Source organism: Pelecanus crispus, chromosome 12, assembly GCF_030463565.1.
Source record: "Pelecanus crispus isolate bPelCri1 chromosome 12, bPelCri1.pri, whole genome shotgun sequence".
NCBI classification, from domain to species: Eukaryota; Metazoa; Chordata; class Aves; order Pelecaniformes; family Pelecanidae; genus Pelecanus; species Pelecanus crispus.
In genome coordinates, this window is record NC_134654.1 from 4507077 (window position 1) to 4529292 (window position 22216).

At 43.8% G+C, this 22216-nt stretch overlaps 1 protein-coding gene across 1 annotated transcript in view; it reads right to left on the bottom strand.

The window, feature by feature from the left end:
• VPS53 (VPS53 subunit of GARP complex) overlaps nt 1-22216 on the bottom strand; it is a 66600-nt gene that overhangs the window by 30806 nt on the left and 13578 nt on the right. Inside the window, exons 5-12 of the mRNA XM_075719500.1 lie at nt 16154-16240; nt 15759-15874; nt 14483-14602; nt 8759-8837; nt 7386-7529; nt 6097-6239; nt 4717-4858; nt 3054-3155 (exon numbers count right to left, since the gene is read on the bottom strand). Of these exons, the coding sequence (XP_075575615.1) occupies nt 3054-3155; nt 4717-4858; nt 6097-6239; nt 7386-7529; nt 8759-8837; nt 14483-14602; nt 15759-15874; nt 16154-16240 (933 nt within the window). The remainder of the gene's footprint in view (nt 1-3053; nt 3156-4716; nt 4859-6096; nt 6240-7385; nt 7530-8758; nt 8838-14482; nt 14603-15758; nt 15875-16153; nt 16241-22216) is intronic.

Sequence of the window (22216 nt, forward strand, 5' to 3'; positions counted from 1 at the left end):
CCTACAGCTAATTTTTTTTTTTTTTCCCCCAATAGACAATTTTTCTTGTTGCTTGCCAGCAAGCTGACAATTTTTCACTGCCTGCAAAGAGGGCTGCAGTGACTCTGGAATGGAATTCTTGCCTCTCTCTGCAAAAAGCCAGGATCAGCTCCCAGCCAATGAAGATATGATTTTTTCCAGTTGACTTTTTTTTTTTTTTAGCATAAGAAAAGCAAAACAAGAGACCCTAAAGGACATGCTCTCCTAAATGACAGAGGAGGTGGCAAAAAGTCATTCGCAGAAATGGCAAAGAATGACAAGGCAAGCATTTCTCAGAAATAATTAAGACTCAAAGACACAATGAATGCTAACATATGGCTGCAAACCTAAAGCAAGCAAACGGTTTTATGGAGACCAGACCACCTCTATGAGACTGGCTTCATTAACCTTCTCACTAAGAGCATGACTGGAGAATGTAAGTTTTTACAGCTTTGGGAGAGAGCCATTACCCAGCATTCTCCACCCCAGCCCCTTTGCCAGTGCCTGCCCATTTCTGCCGGATGCACACACTCATCGGAGCCGGGAGGAAAACAATAGGCGGTAATTACAGAAACCTTCCAGTAGCCAAGTCTCCAGGATGGCAGTGCCAACACAAGGTTGCAGATTCACGATGTTTATGGTTTACCAGGCTGCAAGAGCCAACTCCTAATGTAGGACTGGTTTTCTGTGTGTGCGTGTGTGTCTTTGCATCATGCTGCTCCCAGCATGTCTGGTGGAGAGAATACTAAATCTTTTAACAGTAGCAGTGAAGCTGTATTTCTGAGTGTGCAATACTGTCCAAAAGCTGCAGATGTTTAAGCTATTTCCTCCTTGAGTTTGATGGAAATAATAAAAGGTTACTGTTGTCACAGTAAGGAGGTCTGCAGCTGGCCCAGTTTCCTTTCATTACTATCCAAAGTAAACAGATTAAATTGAACTGCTAGATCACTAAGAGGTTCTTTTTTAACATGGATTTCCCCCCCCCAAACTCTTTTGCTCCCTCTTACACTCCCAAGTGTCTTGAATTCTCAGGACTAGTGTCTTGGAAGAAGGCTATCAGTGAAAACTCTTCATCTTCAACTTCCTGCCCCTTCTCTTCTTCAGCTAGTCATGGCAGAAGATGAGACCTCCAACACGAACTCACCAGCATTAACCACCAGCTGTTTGCTCTTTGAAACCGAAATATTGGAGCCAAGGGGGCTCCCATTTGGCAGACAGGTGCCTGCGGGGCAGCAACCCTTGCAGCACAGTCCAGCGCTGCGTTGTGAGCGTTAACACAGGACGTACCCAGAGAGGGCAACCTCGCCACAAACAGCATTTCAAGGGATAGCTCAATGGATGGCTTCGTACCAGCCTCCCCATCTACAGGGAGCAGAGCAGTTCCTTTCTCAGAAGCACTCAAACTGCTTCCAGCCAGGGCAGTGCTTTCTACTGTTCAATAAAACCAGCCCTAAGCAGCCCAATTATTGCAATTACCTCTTCACCTGCCTTCTAGCACCACTGACTTCTCCAAAGATGTCCTCTCATCCCAGCACTGCACATCAGAGCCAACCTTCTCCCAGCCATTATAGATAGGGGAAAGCAAGCTCTTTACAAAAAATACACCACACATGTGTCTCCCCAAGTTCCAAATCTCTGTCTTCCAGATCACTGATAAAGTCCAGCCAATAGAATCATAGAATCATTTAGGTTGGAAAAGACCTTTAAGATCATCAGCTCCAACCATAAACCTAGCACTGCCAAGTCCACCACTAAACCATGTCCCTAAGCACCACATCTACACATCTTGTAAATACCACCAGGGATGGAGACTCAACCACTTCCCTGGGCAGCCTGTTCCAATGCTTGACAACCCTTTCGGTGAAGAAATTTTTCCTAGTATCCAAACTAAACTTCCCCTGGCGCAACTTGAGGCCATTTCCTCTTGTCCTATTGCTTGTTACTTGGGAGAAGAGCCCAACACTCACCTCGCTACACCCTCCTTTCAGGTAGTTGTAGAGAGTGACAAGGTCTCCCCTCAGCCTCCTTTTCTCCAGGCTAAACAACCTCAGTTCCCTTGACCTCAATACCAACTGTCCAAGTTGTATTTTAATGGAAAGAGCAAAACTTTGCTTAATCATTCTGTTTCAGGACTTGTGCTGTGGGTGGAAGGCAGAGGGCTGCCCAGCTCATGCGAAAATCTGGAGGGGATGCAGTGCACCAAACTGTGCTGGTGGAGAGCTACCAACCCCAATCTCCCCAGCAGCACGCATCTGACTAGGTCCTAGGGCCCTGGTCATCCATCAGGGCTGTAAACTCACGAACAAAGAGAAGGTAGTACCTTCCCCAAGCAGCTTACAACTGAACACTTAGAAAACATCCGTCTGGTGAGTAAAAAGTACGGGGTTTACAGGCTTTGATATTGGTGCCAATTAAAACAATTGTGTTTACTATTCACTCCTTTAATGTTTGCAGAGGGCTTTGGAAACCCAGTGCTTTTACAAGTGGTTAGGTGCTGCCTGCTTTGCAGAGGTAACGGCTGAAAAGCACTATAGAGATAAAATTCCCAGAAGTAATGTATTTGGAGTGAAAATCTAAAGCGTCACTTGAAAGTTAAGTGAGTTGCCTGGTGACTCCAGACTTTGTTTGCTGGGCTGACAAGGCAAAATATGAATTGCAACTGCTTGCAGTGGGAGCTGCTTCTGGGATCTGAAAACCCAACTATGCTAGTTCATCTTTCTTTGACAGAAATCCTGTAGTTACTTTTGAGCTGTTGCTGCATGGGCTAGACAGAATCCAGCTCTCACTCTCACGTGGCAGGATTGTCTCCACACTATTAACTGAAATAAAGATTGCTTTGGTTTCAGTGAAGTGAGCCAGAGCAAACCACGGTCGTACTGGGAGCCTGTATGCTGCACAGAGGATCAAAACTGCGCTGAATTAATTGCTGTGAAAACAAACCTTTTAAATCAATGTGATGGGAAAAGCTTAGGCACCACCAGAGATTTTGACACAGAGACTGCCTCACTGACAACTGGAGAACTTCAAAGACTTACTTTGTCCATATCGCTTTTCTCGATCGCAATCTCATCTGTCTCTGTCCCAGTTTCATCCTCCAGAAATGGGTTGGTGGAGGGAGGTGGCACTTCTGGCTTCTTCTGCTAAAAAAGAGGAAGCTCCTTAGAGAGCAGTCTGTTTTGTCCCCTCTGGCACACAGCTGCATCCATGTTTTGCTTTACTAAGCCCTTCAAAGCACTGTACAGCAGTTTGTCTTCTCCAAGCACAGAGGTGACTGAAGAGTGCCGGGCAGTGCCTCTCCATCGAGGTTAGAGCACACTCCCTCCTACTACAGGGCTAGAGTCTGGTTCCCTCTCCATCGCTCCGCTTCATCTTCAGCACCCTCTTACCACCTGCTCTTCTCACGCCCACACTCACCCGCTCTGCCTGAATCGTCCCTGGAAGGGGCATTTTGACCAGTGCCAGATTTCCACTCCTTCAAACCACACACTCCGAAGCACGTGGTCTCCAGCAGGCCCCAAAATTCTGCTGCTGCAGTAAATCTGGCATTATGGCTCCCACCAGACTGCTTGTCCCCACTGTGCACTGACCAGATAGCCATTTATAATTATAGCCTTCATTTTGTATATAAAACAGGTCAGATGGTGACATCCAGAGTGTCATAGCCTCCAGGCAGCTCAGAAAGGGGGACAGAGGAGATTTTCTTTTATTTCAAGACACACCTTCCCCTTCCATTTTTCTCAATTATAGCAGCTTCTGCGCCTCCCTTCTCCAAAGGGATAACAACCCAGTGAAGCCAATTTAATTAAAGCTGCAAATTTTGTATGAAATTTGTCAGAAAAATAAAGCCATATTCTTGAGATCTAAATTCAGCCAGGAGGAAAACCTTACAGGACTTCCCTTTTTAATTAGCGGTGCCTACTGATCCACAGCAAATTACAAACAGGTCCAGCAGGCTTGCCTCGTAGGCTGAATTATCACATCCAAGTAGGCTTCAAGACACCAGCTGGACAGAGAAGACAACCTCAAACCAGTGGCTTCTGAGACACACGTGGGCTCCGTGCTCCCAGGGCACTTGGCTGGCAGAGCTCTTGGCTGAGATTTCAGACAGAAAAAGCAGAGATGACCCCAGAGATATTCACTGAGCTGTTTCTCTTGGCTCTGCCTTTACAATCTACCAAATGACACACTGAAAAGTAGAAGCTACTAACGCCCCTGCAAGTAAGACTAACCCAACAGACAACGTGGGATTGAAAGATGGTACCATGCGGTGAACGTGTGGTAACTAGAAATTAAAAGAAGAGGGGACTTGTAGTTATAATGTGTCATCGACATGCAGAGAACAAACATTATAATGCAGTCACCATGCCATAATTACTTTGTGGTTCTCCACAGCAATGTGGCTTCAGTTGCAAACAGCACAGGGCCCAGGAAAACCAAAAAAGTAAACAAATTGGTGTACTTTCCTTCTTGTAAGCCCTGTGCCATCCTCTCTACTGCACTCTGCAAGATCAAGAATCACCTTTCCAACTACAACCCACTAAGCACGTCACACTAAACACTCTAACCTGCCAGTGCAAGAGGAGGCTGTAGGTGACGCTTTTTGCAGTCTCCCATTACCATGGCTATGTGTGAGAAGGGGCTTTTTCCTCTCAAAGCAGCTGTGGACTAAAAAGGGTTGCTCTTTAGAAATCCCCTTACCACTGTCCCATCAGCTAGAGTGCAACCTGAGAACCGTTTAGCCAGAAGTCCTTCAAAGTTGGTTGTCCTCTGAATGGCAAACAAAAGCAATTTCACCTCAATCTCCTTTGCTCTCGTGCGCATTATCTTAGCGAGCTCTGCCCTGAAAGAGAGAGGGGAAAAACAGAAAAAACAAATGTGGTTTTCTAGAAAGAGAAAAATCTGAAACCTAAGATTGTAGTTCAGTCTATTTCCCTAGAGACACTTTCATCATCAAATTCAAGCTAATTCCTAAGATGCTCTCTAACATAAAACCGCTTTATGGATCACATTTCAAACATAACCACAGTTGTTTAGAGCTTTGTGGGTAACAGGACCCCATCTCCTAACACCCAGCGCATCACTGCAGCCAGGAAAGCCCACGATATCAACCCTTGGGAAGTGCAGCGTCTCTGACTGGGGTCCCAGAACAAAGGCAATGGTGCTGCTGGGGCTCAAGCTGGCACCTTCCTCTGGTCCCCCATGTCTGCTGGCAAAGAGCATGGTCCAGGGCAGTCACACCACAGTCAGCTCCCATTTTTTCTCACTTGGCCTCTAATATTACTGACTTCTACCTTTGTTACACTGAAAATTGATTTCCACATCATCTCACACTCTCAACAGTACGTGCAGTTTTAGTGATACTTCTCAGGGTTTTCACTCTTCGCTTGCTTTTAATCATGGACAATTCTACATAGATATTTGAAGACTGCCTTTAATGTCCTATGGATATATGATCAATTTGGCAAAAGACAAGTGTCCTAGTTTCGGCTGGGATAGAGTTAATTTTCTTCCTAGTAGCTGGCATAGTATTGTGTTTTGGATTTAGTATGAGAATAATGTTGATAACACTGATGGTTTAGTTGTGGCTAAGTAGTGCTGACATCAGTCAAGGACTTTTCCAGCTTCCCATGCTCTGCTAAGGGCACAAGAAGCTGGGAGAGGGCATGGCCAGACCAGCTGACCCAAACTGCCCAAAGGGCTATTCCATACCATATGATGTCATGCTCAGTATAGAAACTGGAGGGCTGGGGGTCAGAGCACTGCCACTTGGGAACTGGTTGGGTATCAGTTGGCAGGTGGTGAGCGATTGCATTGTGCATCACTTATTTTGTGGTTTTTTGTATTATTATTATTATTTCCCCTTCATTTTCTGTCCTATTAAACTGTCTTTATCTCAACCCATGACTTTTACCCCCCACCCCCCGATTCTCTCCCCCATCCCACTGGGGAGGCAGGGAGTGAGCAAACGGCTGTGTGGTGTTGAGCTGCCCGCCAGGTTAAACCACAAGAAGCAGCCAACCTTTCGTTTTAAGGAAGGTGACTCGGCCGGGAAGCATCCTGAGCTCCCCAGACACTCACCTTGTGACGTGGCAGAACTCCACAGCGATGCGCTCCGTCATGCACCACTCCTGGGGAAACATGCGCCCGTACTTCTCCTCGTAGTCCACCAGCTGACGCTTTATCCAAGCGTAGCGCCTGTCAATCTTATCCAGCCAGGCCACCTGAATAAGACGGAGAACAACATCTTTAACAGCAGCAGCTGCTAACATTCAGCCCGACTGCTTAACTGTGCTGCCGCAGTTTCGCGGAGGAGCTTGGGCTATCGATCAAAGCTAACTTGACCACTATTAATAACGCTTCGAATGCTAACAGTCATTCTTCAAAGTGCTTAAACACATGCCAGACTGAAAACCCTATCTTGTGCGAATTAAGAGAGCGAGCTCTGTTGAAAATGAGGATAACAGTACTCCTAAATCATGTAGGTACTATTGAAAACTCAATCCAATAATAATTCATTTGATCCCACCCTCTTTGTTTCGCAGACAGAGAGGTTAAAGTCAACAGTGGGATAACAACGCAGGAATTCCTGTATTCTCACGTTCAGCTGGTTTTCACACTCTAGGGACTGCAGACCCACAAACTTCTACAAGAATTCTTACAACATAAGCTGGATGGGATTTCCCCCCCAATAATAGCGCTTTCTGGTCAAAAAGTAGAAACATTAATCGAAAAGAAAAACTTTGACAGAAACCTGCTATTTAAGATTAAACATTTTAGCCACCTTCTCCTCTTTGTCACAAACTGTCAAAATTTCAAAATTGTTAAAATACATTTTGATCCAAAGTTGGTTTGGGTTTGGTTTTTTTTTAAATCCAAGATGATTAAATTTTTAAAAAGCTGTTAGCATCAGGACAGGAAGTTTAAAAATTAGCTACAAAGATTATTCCACTTCCTGGAAATCTTCCCCCCACCACCTTTTTAGGCATTTTGGGGTTTTTTTTTGTTTGTCTGGGGGGAGGCGTTGTTGTTTTTCAAAGTTTTTGGGTTTGCCATTTTCAGAGTTTAAATTTTCAACCCTTTATAGGGCAGAAAGTACATCTAACTTGAATTTATTTATTTACTAGATGAGGGGAAAATATTTCCAGTGCTCATATATGAAACTGAGGTCTAAGGTGGCAGGAAGTCATCCTGGCAGAGACAACATTGACTCCCAACTCATCAGCCAGTCCACATCACACCCGCAAGTCACTGCTTCTGAGCCCTCGCGTTAGAAACATTTCACCACAGGAACCTGTGAAATGTGAACGTCGTGAATGCCAGCAGAGCAAAATGTGAAATCCAAATGTAGCTTGCTAAGCTGCCCTTACATCTTGGTTTTCCTGGAAAAGGACCAGATACTCTGAGAGGTGTTGTTTAATAAATTTCTTGATGATTTCCTGTTTGATTCTGGGATCCAGGACATTGGCGACTAGACACGCATCACGTAGGACATTGCTGGGTCCACCGGGCCTCTATCAAAATAAACAGGAAGAAATGATTTCACGTTAAATAGCTGAGTGGGTGACTATAAATTGCACTGCATCCAGGTTATCTTGGTTTTATCCTTTCCCATTATTCTTCTCTTTTTGATGCTTCTGCTGCTACTCTTTATTATCACTAGGCACCTTTCTTCTGTTGGATGAAAGTTGAGCTGTTTCCATTTCACTGGCCGTAAAGTTGTTCTATAGCTCAACAGCCAGGAAGCTCCCTACCACAGAAGAGCAGCCAGCTCCATCTACAGAAAGAACCGTTGTCCCATCACTTCTGCAAAGCCTTTCATCATCCTATGTATTCTGAGGAACAGCTAAGAGAAGTGGCTGACAAGTGGGACAAGCAAACCCCTTTTCTGCAAACCTGAAGGCAGAATTAACGGGGGGAAAAAAGCAGCCTAGAGACGATCAATTTGCAACACAAAGCATCTGCTGGTCTGTATTGGTGCATACCATGACGTTAGTGGAGAAGACAGGAAATTTGGAAACTTTTTTTTTTAAAAAATGCTCTTTTGATGCTGCTTCACGTGGACACAGATTTGCCCTTCATCAAGGATCTGTTCCAAATAGTTTCCTCATTTCTGTACTTGTTAGTTTTATGAAGAAACCAGCAGAGCTGGTACTTCGGAAGACAGAAGTAGTGTTTCCTTTGAAGTAAATTCAAATTCACACCTACCCCCCATATTGTTTGCAAACATTTGGATGCATAATTTTGGGGAAGCACATTTGGTGCCTTAGTCCTAGCCCAGATTTGTATCTATGCTGTCTGAGTAAACCACAGACAAACTTGGTGGCAGCATGTCAACAGACAGCCTGTGCTTGGCTTTCCCTAAACACAACACAAACCTTTTGGGTCCAACAAATAACCAGCAACCTGGGTCAGATGCCAAGGGAACCCCACTCTGGTCTATCGAGCCACACATGAATCGCTCGGGGCATTCCTCAACTGGCTTGCAGACCTCACTGCAATAGATGGGCGCAACATGACCGAGGAAGGGTGTCATTTCTCTCCCACATTCACTCGACAGAAACAGTGAGAAATGTACCTAGCACCCTACAGCTTGGGAGACTCGTTTGCTTTCTAAAATAACTCCTGAAACAGAGAGAGATCAAATCTAGATGTAAAATGAGATTAAAACCAATGACAATTATGTTGAACAGTTTTCTGCAACACTTTTCAATGGGAGGAAAAGGGGAAGTGAGAACTTTACCTTTGTACCTTGAGAAGGAAAGGCTTCCTCGAAGTCAGCCAGGATCTGCTGTCCCAACTCATTCTGTGCTGCCTTCACCCTGACGAGGACAGAGGAAGCAAGTGCTTTGTTGGTGGTACAGCAACTTCTTTGTTTCACTGTCTGCAACCTTTACTACAAAGTGGACTGAAACACTAACAGCTACACAAAGGTTTTTAAGGAACAAAAAAAGCATGTTAAACATCCACATTAAGAAGGCCTGTATGTCAAAACTGGAAGAGCATTTGTTCCCTGAATGACACCGGGATGACAACTCCAGCTCCACAACATTGATCCCTGAGCTGTAGCAGAACACATCCTAGATGCTCTTGCCCTGCTGCAATTTAGTATTCTAATAAGGGCCAGCTAATCAGCTGAGACACCAGCAGGGTTCCTTTAATGTCAATGTGATCAATTTATCTTTACATTCGTGCATGTTGATCACATTTCAATGAAAGTACGTTTCTAACACATAAAAAGCTTCACAACGTCTCAACCTTCATTGTGAACCTTTCGTGGTTCCAGGTCCACTGATCTACTTTTAAATGCATCCATGTGATGCTGTTGGCTGTGGTTTTATCCTATAAATCCTCCATGTCTTAAGAAGCATAAGAGCAAAGGTATGAAATGGGTGAAAAAGTTTTGAACAAACCACAATCTTGCTCTTTATTTAGCTGAGAGAATAAAGCTTCCAATTTCCAGAAATAAAAGTCAATACGGCTTAATTGATACTTCTAGGGAAATGGAAATGCCTACACATACTAGAAAGAGCCAAAACAAACAGTTAGGCACTTACATCCCTCTGCAGCCCTTGAATTCTTCCATCACTTTTTATTATACTGGAAACACTTTAAGGTCTAAACTGATCATTCAAAGTAGTGGATTTTTCCACTGAGATTGATATGTTAGAAAGAGTGGCCACATTTACTTTTGTGAAAATGTTTGTTCAGACTGTGGGGAGAAGACTTTGGATGTTTTTGTTGTTTAAGACTCCTCAACCTTATCAAGGAATGATCTGCTGCTTTAATCTTCCCATTTGAGCCCATTAGTAGCGAAACACTGCAAGATGACCCGACAATGCTGGAGAACAGGCTGGATTCATTAACGGTGCCAAATGCAGAAAATTCTAGTCCTTTAAAAGCAATGGTTGAAATACAACTTTATATCTGTGATTTAACTGTATGTATAACCTGCCTTATCCAGCATTTATTTATAGGGCTTTTGCTGGAAAAGCTTCCTGCCTGCAATGTCAAACATAATTCTCACTTAAGCTCCTTGCTTCACAGGAACGTTTAGAAACTCCTCTACTCTTCCAGGTATAGATCCCCAGTTAACACTGTCATAACTGTGAAACAAAAGGGATTCACTAACATGTCGAAATAGAAGTGGGAAATTTAAGCATTAAGGAGGAACCCAGCCCAGCAGCCACAACTACAGGTATAATCCTGCTTAAATTGCACAAGTAAGCACTAGTCACTCATGTGAGAAAGCATCACAGAACCAAAGCCTTTGATCCTTCAGAAAAAGGAGGAAAAAAAGAAGGCAAAAAAAGACATTAAACACAGATTGAAAAAAAATTACCTTTTAAATAATCAAGAAACAAGAAGTCTTTAGTATTAGGAGTCACAGAAATGAATGAGTTTCTACAGGGACCTTCCCATTTGACAACAGCTGCAGTGCGAGCACAGTGGAAGCACTGAAAAGAGCAGCGGCCAGATTCCTAAAGACTCAACAAATTTAAAAGAGGCACTGTCAAGCAGTTAAAAAGCCCTGTCCACAGGCTTTGTTGTTTTAGGCTCTGATTCAGGAAAGTACTTAAGGATAGTCTTAACGGGGATTCTCATATCCTTAAATTAAGAAACTTTGCAAGAATGCCTTGCTGAACTGGGATGTTAAAAGTGTATTTTTTTTAAAAAAAATCTGTCCTGCTTAAAAATCTCTCAAAAGCAAACAGGGAAAATTAGTTTTAGCCTTCCCCCCCGCCTTCATATTTTGTAAGATAGGGATAGGGCAGAGCCATCAAAGCAGCCAAAGGTTTAGGTACGTGTGAGCAAGGACGGGGAGCCTCACTGCCCCCCCAGTAACTATCACTTTTTACACAAGCACGCACAGAGACACGCAATTGTTTTTTTTCCACGAGCACGCAACCAGAAACATGAAAACCTTTACAGAGCGATTGCTTTAGGCAGAGAACACAGGAAGGCACTTGCTTTAGCAACTAGAGATTATTGCTCCCCATGGAAAGCTGTGAGCCTTTCAATAATTCAGAATAATCTTCACGCAATGGAAACTGCAGCGGTAAAAGCCTCGACCCCATGGCTGGCTTCAATCGCGTTCACTGCTGAAGGACCGATTCTGCACACGTATATGACTGTGTTTAACCACTTGCAGAAAGTGAATTACCCACTAAGGCTCAGCAACCCCTAATAACAGATTTAGGATCTTCCCAGATCGGTTTGATAAGGATTTCTTTCCCTGACTAGACTCCCCGCCGGCAGCGTGCTGGGGTATCACAGCGGCCGTCCAGGCTCGCCGCAGCAGGGAATTGCCTTCTGGCATTGCTCACGTGTGCCAAAACCTTTGGTTACCAGAGTATTAGTGATTTTTGTTTCTCTGACTTTTGTTTTATTATTAGTGGCTTTTGTTCTCTGTTTCCCCCACCTTTAAAAAAATAAAAACCAGAAAACCCGCTGTTATGTTTCAAATGACATTAAATTACTAGAAACCACGATTCCTTTAGCCAAAGCTACCAGAAATCTTAAACTATGCCTGGCAGCTTGCTGAGATAAAAAGAGGCTGAGCTAGCCTGTTTTTCTGTGGCAAACTCATAATCATCTTTCTCCTAAATACTTTCCAGGCTTTTTTCCACTATCTGCTAGGCTTTCTCGACCACTTTCATGGGTGGGTTTGTGACCGCTAACTGTACGCTCCCTCCACAGACATAAAACAGAAGAGGATTGAGAGATAACAAAATATTCCTATTTACTACAACAAACAACTTCCAATGCACCATATAAGAAGTTGTTTTAGGAACACGATTAGGAAAATATTTACATTTGGATGTGAGTTGTGACATTTTTACATCAATACTCAACGGGACCAGCACAAGAAGCCAACTAACTGAGAGTTCAGTCCAGGTTTCCAATGAATACTTACAGTGGGATTTTGTTTGGGTATTTTCAAAGGGACAGAACAGGTGGAAAGCAACATTAAAAACACATCATTAGTTTGTTTAGTTAGTTTGTCTAGGAGCAGGAACCTAAACTGAACACCCCACGACAAAGAGCACATCCAACAACACTGAGCAGGCACTTTTCCTTCCCATGGTTTCCCATTCATATTTGGCTTCACTCCATTCACACCAAGAAAGAGAGGCTCTTTATTAAAGAAAGCAACAGAATCTGCTTGTTTAGCAGCATATATAATAGACTTATTGTATATAATAGACTTCGGTTACTGTCACAGGTCTGTGCCAACATCTACTAAAGCATTTCTTGCTTTCGCAAACAGCCAAGAGGCTTCACTTGTAGCATTAAACCAAATTCATGAGATATCAAACCCCAGCAATTTCACTCTAAAAATAGCACCGCGAGAAGCCAGGCAAGCTTCCTTTGATGTTTCATGAATCACAAAAGTATTTCCAAGCAAAGAGACAGAAAAGTCAACTCCAAATTGGGCCCTACTACGTACACGTGTAGTCAAACTCCAAAGCACGTATCACTGTGCCGTAGACCTCCCTGCAGTAATTTGCTGCCTGGATGTCAAAGCAGTAAAGAGATCCCAGCAACACCCTGGGTGCAGCTCTCCTTTCGCCCCACAAGCAGCCGCTTCTATCGCTACCAGATGGTGCAACTCTCCCTGTGTAAACACCGGGAGGAAAACCCTGCCGAGGCAATTCTAAAAATAGGAGGAACAGACTTTCTTGAGCTTTTCAGATCCTTATCTTGAAGGGAGAATAAAACAAAAGACGTTTTCCTCCATGTCCTTGCCAGTCTCTTTGGCGTGACTTGAAACCACTGTGCCTTTTAGCAGCAGCATGAATTGTTTTCTACAATTATCAGCAACTACAAAAGTATTAAATAATCATCCATCAGAAGGGGAAAACCAGCCAGAATTCTGGACCAAGGCTTCAATTATATTTGGCCTTAAAATGGCCAGTGACAGCAGGTTTCTGCCCAAGGGCATTACCACTCTGGAAGAAAATGAATCAAGCTATCTTTCTGAGCATGAGGCTGGAATAGGCAACAGCCTAAATTCAGAAAAGCAGTGACATATGTTTACATTTCCTTGATGTTCATGTTCATTTAAGCACATGCTTATGGTCAAACGCTTTGTTAAAACAAGGCCCCATCTATAGATTTAGGGTTCATTTTTCTTTTGCCTCTGTCTCACGGATTCCACCTGGGTTTTCTGGAAGAGATATCTCTACTATAAAGGAAATCCAACAGATTTACATGAAAATATTACAAATAAATCATTCAAATGCCGTTTTCATCACTAAACAGCACAGGCAGCCAGCTGCTGTCTTAGCAAAGGGAGTCCCCCAAAAAATTAATTACTGTGCCTGAAAGGCTCCTTCAAGTACCTCTGTAATGAGCAAAGCCATCTCAGGCATCAAGAGGATGGTGGTGATACATTTGCAATTTTCACACTGAAAAGAAATACTATCGGGTACGGCTGTATCATTAAGAAGGTTCATCCCTAACATTAACAGGCTGTTTTCACCTCTGAGCTGTGCTCAGCACTACTACAGGCTGTTAAGCAAACATCATGTGTGTGATGTAAGAGATAAAAAAGCCTGCTGTAAAGCAGGAAGAGTAGGTTTTGGCCAGGGGCAGCAATGGCCCCTAGAACAGGGACACCCAGCTGTCACGTCCCAAATGAAGCCGAGACCCTAGGAGACCTGGTGGCTCAGTCACCACTGAGCCTTCACCTGCTGCCGCCGAGAACGGTGCGCACTTGATGTTGGAGCCGCACCAAAACTCACCAAATTTAGATGTGTAACTCCACGTTAGAGAATCAAGACTACAGAAGCTCAGCATAAACGTTCAGAGACGTCAGGTGTGCTGCATGTGGTTTTGGGAAGATTCGCTCTAAGCCTCAAATCTCAGCAGACTTGGGCAATAGGAACAGGTTTTGGCAGAAGAAACTCAAGGTGCTCAGACTAACCGAGTTTGGCAAACGCACAAGAAGAAATCCTGCCTGCCTAAACCCTTGGGCAACTATGCAGTTTGACAGCAATTCGACAGCAGTAAGGCACATGTCTGGGCAGAAAGGGGCCCCAAGCACCACTGTGTTAACGCATATATTTCTGCTTCCTGCCAGGCTGCTGAACTGTATCACTGAGGTTAAGAAAGTGGGAGAAGGCATCACCTCAGGGTTCACCGCAAACACCTGCGCATGAAGATCACATAAACCAATTTGCACTTCCACCAGATTACTCCAGGTAAGGTAAATTAAAAGCCAGTCAATGAGAAGCACAGCTCATTCATGAATTACATCCGTACTGATTACTGCTATTTAACAGAATAGGCTGCTCAAGATTTGAGCAAACTGTGTCCAATTTTAATCTGTTTGTTTTGGCTGCAAAGAAGCTCAAAGGACCATGTCCAGCCTTTACATCCTTGAAAAACTGATTCTGCCTAATGCATTTTCTAACCTTCCTTCCCAGCAGGCATGCGAGTGCTCAGGGTTTGATCATTTTACCTTTCAGAAAGCTGTCGAATCTGAGGAATCCCCATGTATTTGTTGAAGTGCTCTAACACATTCACGACACCTTGGAGAAGGTTGGCAACTTCCCCATATTGTCTCCTCCTGGTCATAGCCCTGCAGAGGAAATTAAAGATTCACAAAGGCAGGTTCGATGAAAATCCTGGGTGGTAATTCCACAGGTTACCTCATTCCCACTGGGTCATGCGGTCCCAACTGGCATTTATTTTTCTAAAATACACAACTCTTCATTAACATTCCAATGCAGCATTAAAATTTCACTTAACTGATGCTAAAATAAACCAATCTGGCACACATCTAACAATGCTTCAAAAAGACATAAATGTCAAAAGCAACACTTGGCAAAGAACATGTAAACTACCAAATGCATCCGTTTCCCAGTATGGGTCCGGAGGCAGTAAATGTTACTTCACTATAATGACCTGAGTTAAGCCATTCGTCATCACACACAAAGTGTGAGTTAAAGCTTCACAGGGAGGAGAAGCGTTATGCTGAAGAGCTGTTAGCCTTGACTTTTCTTTTAATAACTTTCACAGGGAACTGACGGAAAAAAAAAAATCAAGTTTGTTGATTTTTATTTCATCCTTTAGGATCATTCCAATGGAGACAGCAGCCTAAGCAAAATTTAATTCTGAACACTGAACAACCCAGTGTTCGTGCAGAATTTGCTACAATCCAAGAACAGGCTGTGCCTGGGTCTCGCAACTTCACAGATGCAATATGCGAAAAACTGGATTTCCCTAGCCTGTGTGTTCCTCAAGCACATTTAAAAAACCCACAAAGGATTATTAGAAACATCTAACCCCACTTCATACACAGTACAAGCTGTAAGGCTTCTTTGAACTCATTCTCAGAACTAGAGTAGACCTTTCCGAAAGAGATCTCGTTCCAGTGTAAGACATGAGACTGATAAAAATGCTCCCCAAATCCCTGAAGAGCACATCCCTAACGAGGGTACCTAATTGCACAGACTGTCTTACTCTTTAATGAAGCCAGAGTCATTCCTTATCACCAAAGATTAACACAGCAATTCAAGCAATCGATGCTGCAAACCCTTAAATACAGCAACATAGGTTGCAGGTCACTCAGAGCAGCACAGGAAGGATTGGCCAGCGAAAACCAAGACTGCAACCTATTAAGCAAACTTCCCTCCAGAAAAACAAGCAGCTGTTGCAGACCTGTTCAGAGCGCTGCACCAAACTTAAGAACTCAGCAGTGGCGTCAAAGTCCCACTAAAAAGTGACATACTTACTCCAGTGAATCCACACCCCCCGCCAGCATGTGCAGGTGATTGAGGGTGGTGATGGAGGTGGTCAGATGACGCTTGGCGTGATCCAGCTGCTTGATATCCCGTGTGATTTCCTTAACCTAGTGAATGAAAAAACAAGGGTCCGGTTAAATATCGAGCCACAGCAACAAATTTTAAGGAGATAAGAAGGGCTCTCTCCTCCCTTTGGGACTATGAGCATGTTGGCTCTACAGCCATGTTAACGCAAGGACAAGGGTTCAGGTTCAACACACGCTTGACAGCAAATTGCCAACCAGCCAGCAGGACCAAAGACAAAAATGTTCCCTTCTTAATGAGAACTGGAAGCAAAAGTCAGCATCCCCCTCCCTTTCAAAGGCTAGAAAGAAACTGCTGCTCACCATTTGTTCAGATTTTTCAGCCTTGTCTTTAATATCCTTAATTTTACCAAAGAGCTGTTGAATGGCTTTCTGGGCTTCTTCCAGGGCCTGGAAAAGAAACAAGGTCAGAGTGGAAAGAAAACCTGCATTCAGCTTTCACCTCCTAAGAAATACACGGTTGCTTCGTACAGTCCCCGGGCTGGGGCAGTGGAAGGGAGCTGTTTTCTTAGAGAGAAAATATCACCAGCACATCAGAAGACAACGTACCATGTTGGGATATTTTACCCGAGTCGACCAAGGTTTCAGTATCCATCTTACAGTAATGCTCTGGCAAAATCTAACTGAGCTATTCTGTGAAAGCACCTCTGTAATTAGAGCTATGAATAGGTTTAAGGTTACTGCAATAGATTTCAACAGGCAAAGCGTGGAAAAATGCATAGAACTTACTCCTGATCAATACGTATTTAGAGCAGGAAAATGAAACCTCCACAAAACCTCTACGTTCATCATTAATTCTAAATAAAAAATACACGACATTTCATACAGAACACTGAGTACTTGCCTAAACCTCTCACTGAATTAGCAGGATATTATCCTGTTGGAAAAGACTATGCATATTTTGCTGATTCTTTCAGGGCAGGCAGCTCAGCCTCCCACCCACCTGCAGGAGGAATGGCTCTTTCTAGGCACAGAAGAGAGGGCACAGGTTTAGCAGGTAAAGAGGGTCAAGCACGGGAAACAGACCTCGCCTGGATTTTTGTGCTATTTTACTGCAAGTTTCTTGGGGCATCTTGTCCCCTTTATACAACTACGGTGCATCCTGACCTCACACAACCAGTGTGAACTACACATGGATTCAATGAGTGAAGCCACATGTCCAAAATCACATGTCCAAAATCTGACTTCTGAAGTAATTCAACACATTTTGCCTTCCCAGTCTGATAACATTTCCAGCTTCAGCTCCACTTTGTTTCCCGCTGTTAAGCGGGCTTCTGTCCCTCTGTTTTTACATCCAGTCCCATGACCAAGGTTACAGCGCAAGCTACAAGCTCCTTCAGCAAATAAATTTAACACATCTTCATTTGGAAATGTATGAGCAAACTATCTGCCAGGAGCTTTTGCTGGAACATAGCTGCATTATAATAAAAGTATAAAAGTTGGAAACATTTTCTAATTCATTTTCCAGAGGGGGAAAAAAAGTCTCCTCTGAAATACCTTCTGAATCATGTGAAAGTTAACACTTTATCTATTAGTGTCACACAGCTATCATATAGCATGTTCACTAAGGGGAATGAACACACAAACGTGCTGCAGGGACAGCTATATCAGAAACGAACACCACCACCCACCTTCTCATTGGCTCCGGCCTAGCCACCTTTTAGAATAAAGTTTTCTCTTCCATTTAAAGGCATGTGGATTAAGGGCAAACCAAAGAACTAAAGAATGCTCCTTTCAACATATTTAACTAGAGACTCTGTACTCAGTCCCAGACCACGGCTGCAGCACATTACTCAAGCGGGCTATTAAGCAAGCAGCAACTGTCCTGCATATTCTGAGATTTGGATACGTCCGTTAAAAAAAAAAAAAAGTCAACTTGAAATTCTTCACAGATGCCAATTGCTATGTTTCCCTTTGCTTCAGCACTAATGTTAAATGCTAATTTCTCTGTATGATCCTAGGGAAGTCAGAGCTGCTGAATTCTCCAGAAGAAGAGATGAGGATTTAGCCAGCCAACAAAAAGATTCTCTGAAAAGAGAAGTTATCCTCCTTCATATCCAAAGGCAAGGCAATCTCACAAAACTTACTCAATCCTTGGATCATCTCAAACCAGCTTAGGATCTCATGCATGCAGAACCACTGGCAGCCAAAGCATGGAGGATCAGCTGTAAGGAGCCTGGGGAGGTCCTACACCCAATGCAGACACGCAGCGGGACCACCCCAAATTCCCAACTAGCTGTACACTTCACAGACACATCTCTGATCCCATTCCCCTCTTCCAGGGTTAATTTTCCAGATGCAGGCTCGGACAACAGCCACCGCAGCTCTCCTTAGCATGACTGCCAAGGCCAACTCTAAGACTTCCAGCCACCCGCCGCAATCCTTTCACTTGGGGGTGGCATCTCTAACCGGCTCTCCAAGGAAGAGAGCATTTGAGTTGCTATTTCCAGCATCAATACGCAGCTCAAAGCCATTTGTTCTTGACAGCCTTCAGCAACCAAGTTCAGAGTAAACAATACCGTGAGCGAGGATTTCCCTCTCAGATCTTACAGGTTTTACATTAAAATCCCCATCTACAAAGGGAAAACGGGCTTATCTGTTTTTCTCACGAGACAGAATATCATCTAGTCGAATATAGGGACCTTTTCCAAAGTTACTGCCCATAACTGATCCTCAGATAATGGCCCAAACCAGGGCCCAAAGAGGCCCATGTAACAGCAGTTTCTCTCTTGCTCACTGTTAAGAAACCACACTCAATCTATTTCTCTAACAGGTGACGGTGCTATTTAATAATATTGTGACAAAAACCAGCAGAGACTATTTACAGGAAACTGGTTTACACCTGAAGAACACGTTCCTGCTGCTCACTGCTTTGCGCTCGGTGGAAACCAGCGCACGCAGCAGTGGGCAAACTCCCCCCCCTAAAAACTGCCTCCAGAACACCCACCAAAGTAAAATGGCATTTTGTTCTCATACACTTAAAACTGCCAAAAATAAGGTGAACCGGTGTCATCACCTGGTCCTAACACTAGTAGCTTTTCCCTCCTTACAGACTGGAAAAACAGAAATGAAACAACAAGTGCTCTGCCCCCGTCTGATGAATTAAAGAACTGTGCCCTCCCGCTGCTGTGAAAAATAACATGGCTGGGATGCGGGGGAGAGACCGAACAGCAGCTGCCCTTCTGTTCAAGTTCCATATCGCATCTCTTAGAGAAGGGGATATGTTTCCATAACTGTTAAAAAACCAAACAAACAAAAAACCACACACACAGAGAACTCAACAGCAAACTTAACAGACTTGAGTAAACCAGAATTGCTCATAAACACTCGTTTTGTTTATTAAAACTTGCTTCCAAATATTTGCTTAGCCACCGAGACATAAAATCTTTAGCTACTCTCCTAAAAAAGAGCTGCATATTCCTTCTTTGAGCCAGAACACACTAATTCATGAACATGCTTATTTTCATATCATTTACATCTAGAGATGAAAACATTTCTTCAAATGTATGTAAGATTTGCTGAAAGTAATACTACGTGAAAATCTGTATTTTTAAGTCAGGAGGGCACTGTCAGGTAGCTCTGATGGGAAGTTCAGAACCGAATTAAAGGTGTTACTTCTCACACAAAGCCTACAATTGAACTTTCTTATGGTTCTTGAAGAAACCCATGAAGCCTTTTTGGCTGTAACATTCCAACTGCAGCATCTGAAAGTAAAATATTGCACATAGAGGAAGGAAAGAAATAAAACTAATAATGGAAAAACACCACCTTCCTGGTCACTGTAAAGACAGAATAAAGCAAAGAGCAAAACCAATGAAACATAAACATCAATTTTAAGAAAACACCGCATATTTGATAAGTGAGGTTTATTATTAAGGGGTAAGAAAGTGACATCTAGGGCATAAAAGTAGGTCTAATTGTTCAAGGTGTAATATAGAAGCTTATTAATGTATGTAACGATTATTCTTTCACCTGTAAAAGAGGAGAGGGGAAACTGCAGCCATGTTAAAGGCAGCACTGTATATTGGAGAGAATGCATTTCCCTTCACACTCTGCTCCTGTTAAGACAGTGAATCATGAATTTTAAAAGCATTTTCTTACTGCTTTTGTTATTTTATTAATAGCGGGTTTATTTTGGACAGAAATTCTAAAACCATAACAATATCAAGAGAACAGGAATCGCTCTTATTCTGGCATAACCGGTTTACATGATGAACGACATCCAGTAATCCTACATCTGTGGCTTGACGCAGGGTTCACCTTGCATTGCTAATTTATTGGTTTCCTCATCAGTGCAACTGGGAAACATGTAAATGTAGGCACCCCCAAACGGCATACAAAAGTTAAGTTATTGCGTTTCCTTTCCTACAACAGCGGTTCATTTCAGGGGCAGAGGACCACGAATAAATAAAGAGACTGGATACATAATCTGTTGTGGTTATATGAAACAAGGATGTTGAGATTAAGGCTGCGATGTACTGGAAAAACACCATATGACTCTAATCAACAACTGAGCCTGCAAGCTACAATTAACCCATCAGCATTATTTATTAAACTTCACGCAACCTCCGAGGTCCCTGAACATCAGGCACCAGCTGAGAAATATGGCACGGATAGGGCTCGACTGCCGGAGAGAGGCAGAGCCATCGGTCAGCGGTGTCTGAGCAGCAGCCACGGCTGCTTCGAGGCTTTTTCTGTAACGTGCGTCCCTGGGGTACACCAGCTCCTCTGACAACAATTTAGCAAAGAGGGCAGGACCAGCAACAGAGCGAGAGACTCTAGTCAGAGCGCTCAATACAAGACGGGCTTCGGCTACATATCGCTTTCCTCCTCCAGCGTAGCGTGTCCGATCCTCTGCCCCGGCGCGGGTTCAGGAGCACGTCCCGGCTGCAGGAGGGAAGCAGGCGATGGTAGGGTGCGATGGTGGGGTGCCTCTGCGGGGCACTGCCCAGCTCCACGCGTAGCACCGGGGGAGGTATGGCCCCAGCGCCCGCAGAAGCGGGGCCCCAAAACACAGTTCTGGGCAGGGAACGCCCAGGGGGATCTCCCAGTTGAAGGCCGTGATGTATTTTCAGCCATCCCCGTTTCTCAGCCAGCCTGTATTTACGCAGTGGAAGCACCCCTGCTCTTGTGTTAACAGCAGAGATGGAATGCAGGAGACTGAGAAGCCACACGTGGGAGCTGGAAGACCCAACTCCGTAGTGCACAGCCAGACCCCAGGTAAGCTGGGCAGACAGTCAGCTACGCAGGTCTTCATCAAATTCTCCAAAGCTGGAGAGAAAAACGTAGCACGTGAATCAGCTACAGCTCTTCAACCTTCTTTACCTTGACATGCAACAGGAAAAGATTCCAAACACACCAGTATAAAACAATAGGGAGCAGAGTTAAACCATAAATCACTAAGAAAAAGACAGCCTAAAAAAGAGCTTTATTTGGCATTATCCCAGGCAACTTCTAAGGTCAGCCTGCACATCATCACTTGTGTCACTTTTTTACATGAGATCTTCCAAACAGCAAAAAGAGGAAAGAGAATAACCCAAGGGAGAGGTGGGACAAGACCTCATCTAATTCGTTAGATTTTGAAGCGATGCATCCTTTGAAAGCTTATGTTCCAGCCATTTACAGCACCAGATTGACATTAACACACACAAAACCAGCACTAGCAACAAGACTCAAGCCCCAAACCCAATTCTGACTGGAATTCCCTGTCTCTCCAAATCCCCACAGCCGCTGCAGATGGACAGAGCCTCCTCCTTCCCCCCCCCCAGCCTAGATACGGACCTGTCACATCGCTCCCGTCAGGCGGCGGTGTCTCATCAGCAGAGCGTTGATTTCTAAATACCTATTCATCCTATCAGGAATCTTGTGCAAGCAAATACCGAAATACTAGAAAATACGCAAACAGGAATTAAGAGAGGCCCGTGTGTTACTACAAAATGTCACTTAACTGAGGAAAAAAGCAAATTTTCAGAGGAAGTTTGCTTGCTTGGGAAACCCTGAGCTTGGGGACTAACTGAATTAACGCTGTTCTGTCCCCCGTAATGGTTAAAATACCTTGATAGTTTCCATATGCTCACTGGTGGTGTGCTAGAAACGTGCTAGTTTTATTTGATTCCAGCCAATATATATTTCAATTGGATGTTATTACTCACATCAGAAAGCTGCCCTCTACTAAGTATTTTATAGACACTTGACACATCTGCCAAATTCACAGCATCCAAATGTATTTTTAATGTTACAAATTGGGTTGTGGTCAGGATGCTGAGAATTTAATGCTCCTGGATCGGTCCCCGCTCTTGAATACAGAGCATTAATGCTTCTTTCATTTGCTGCCACACTTACAACCCAGATCAATGAAAATCTAGA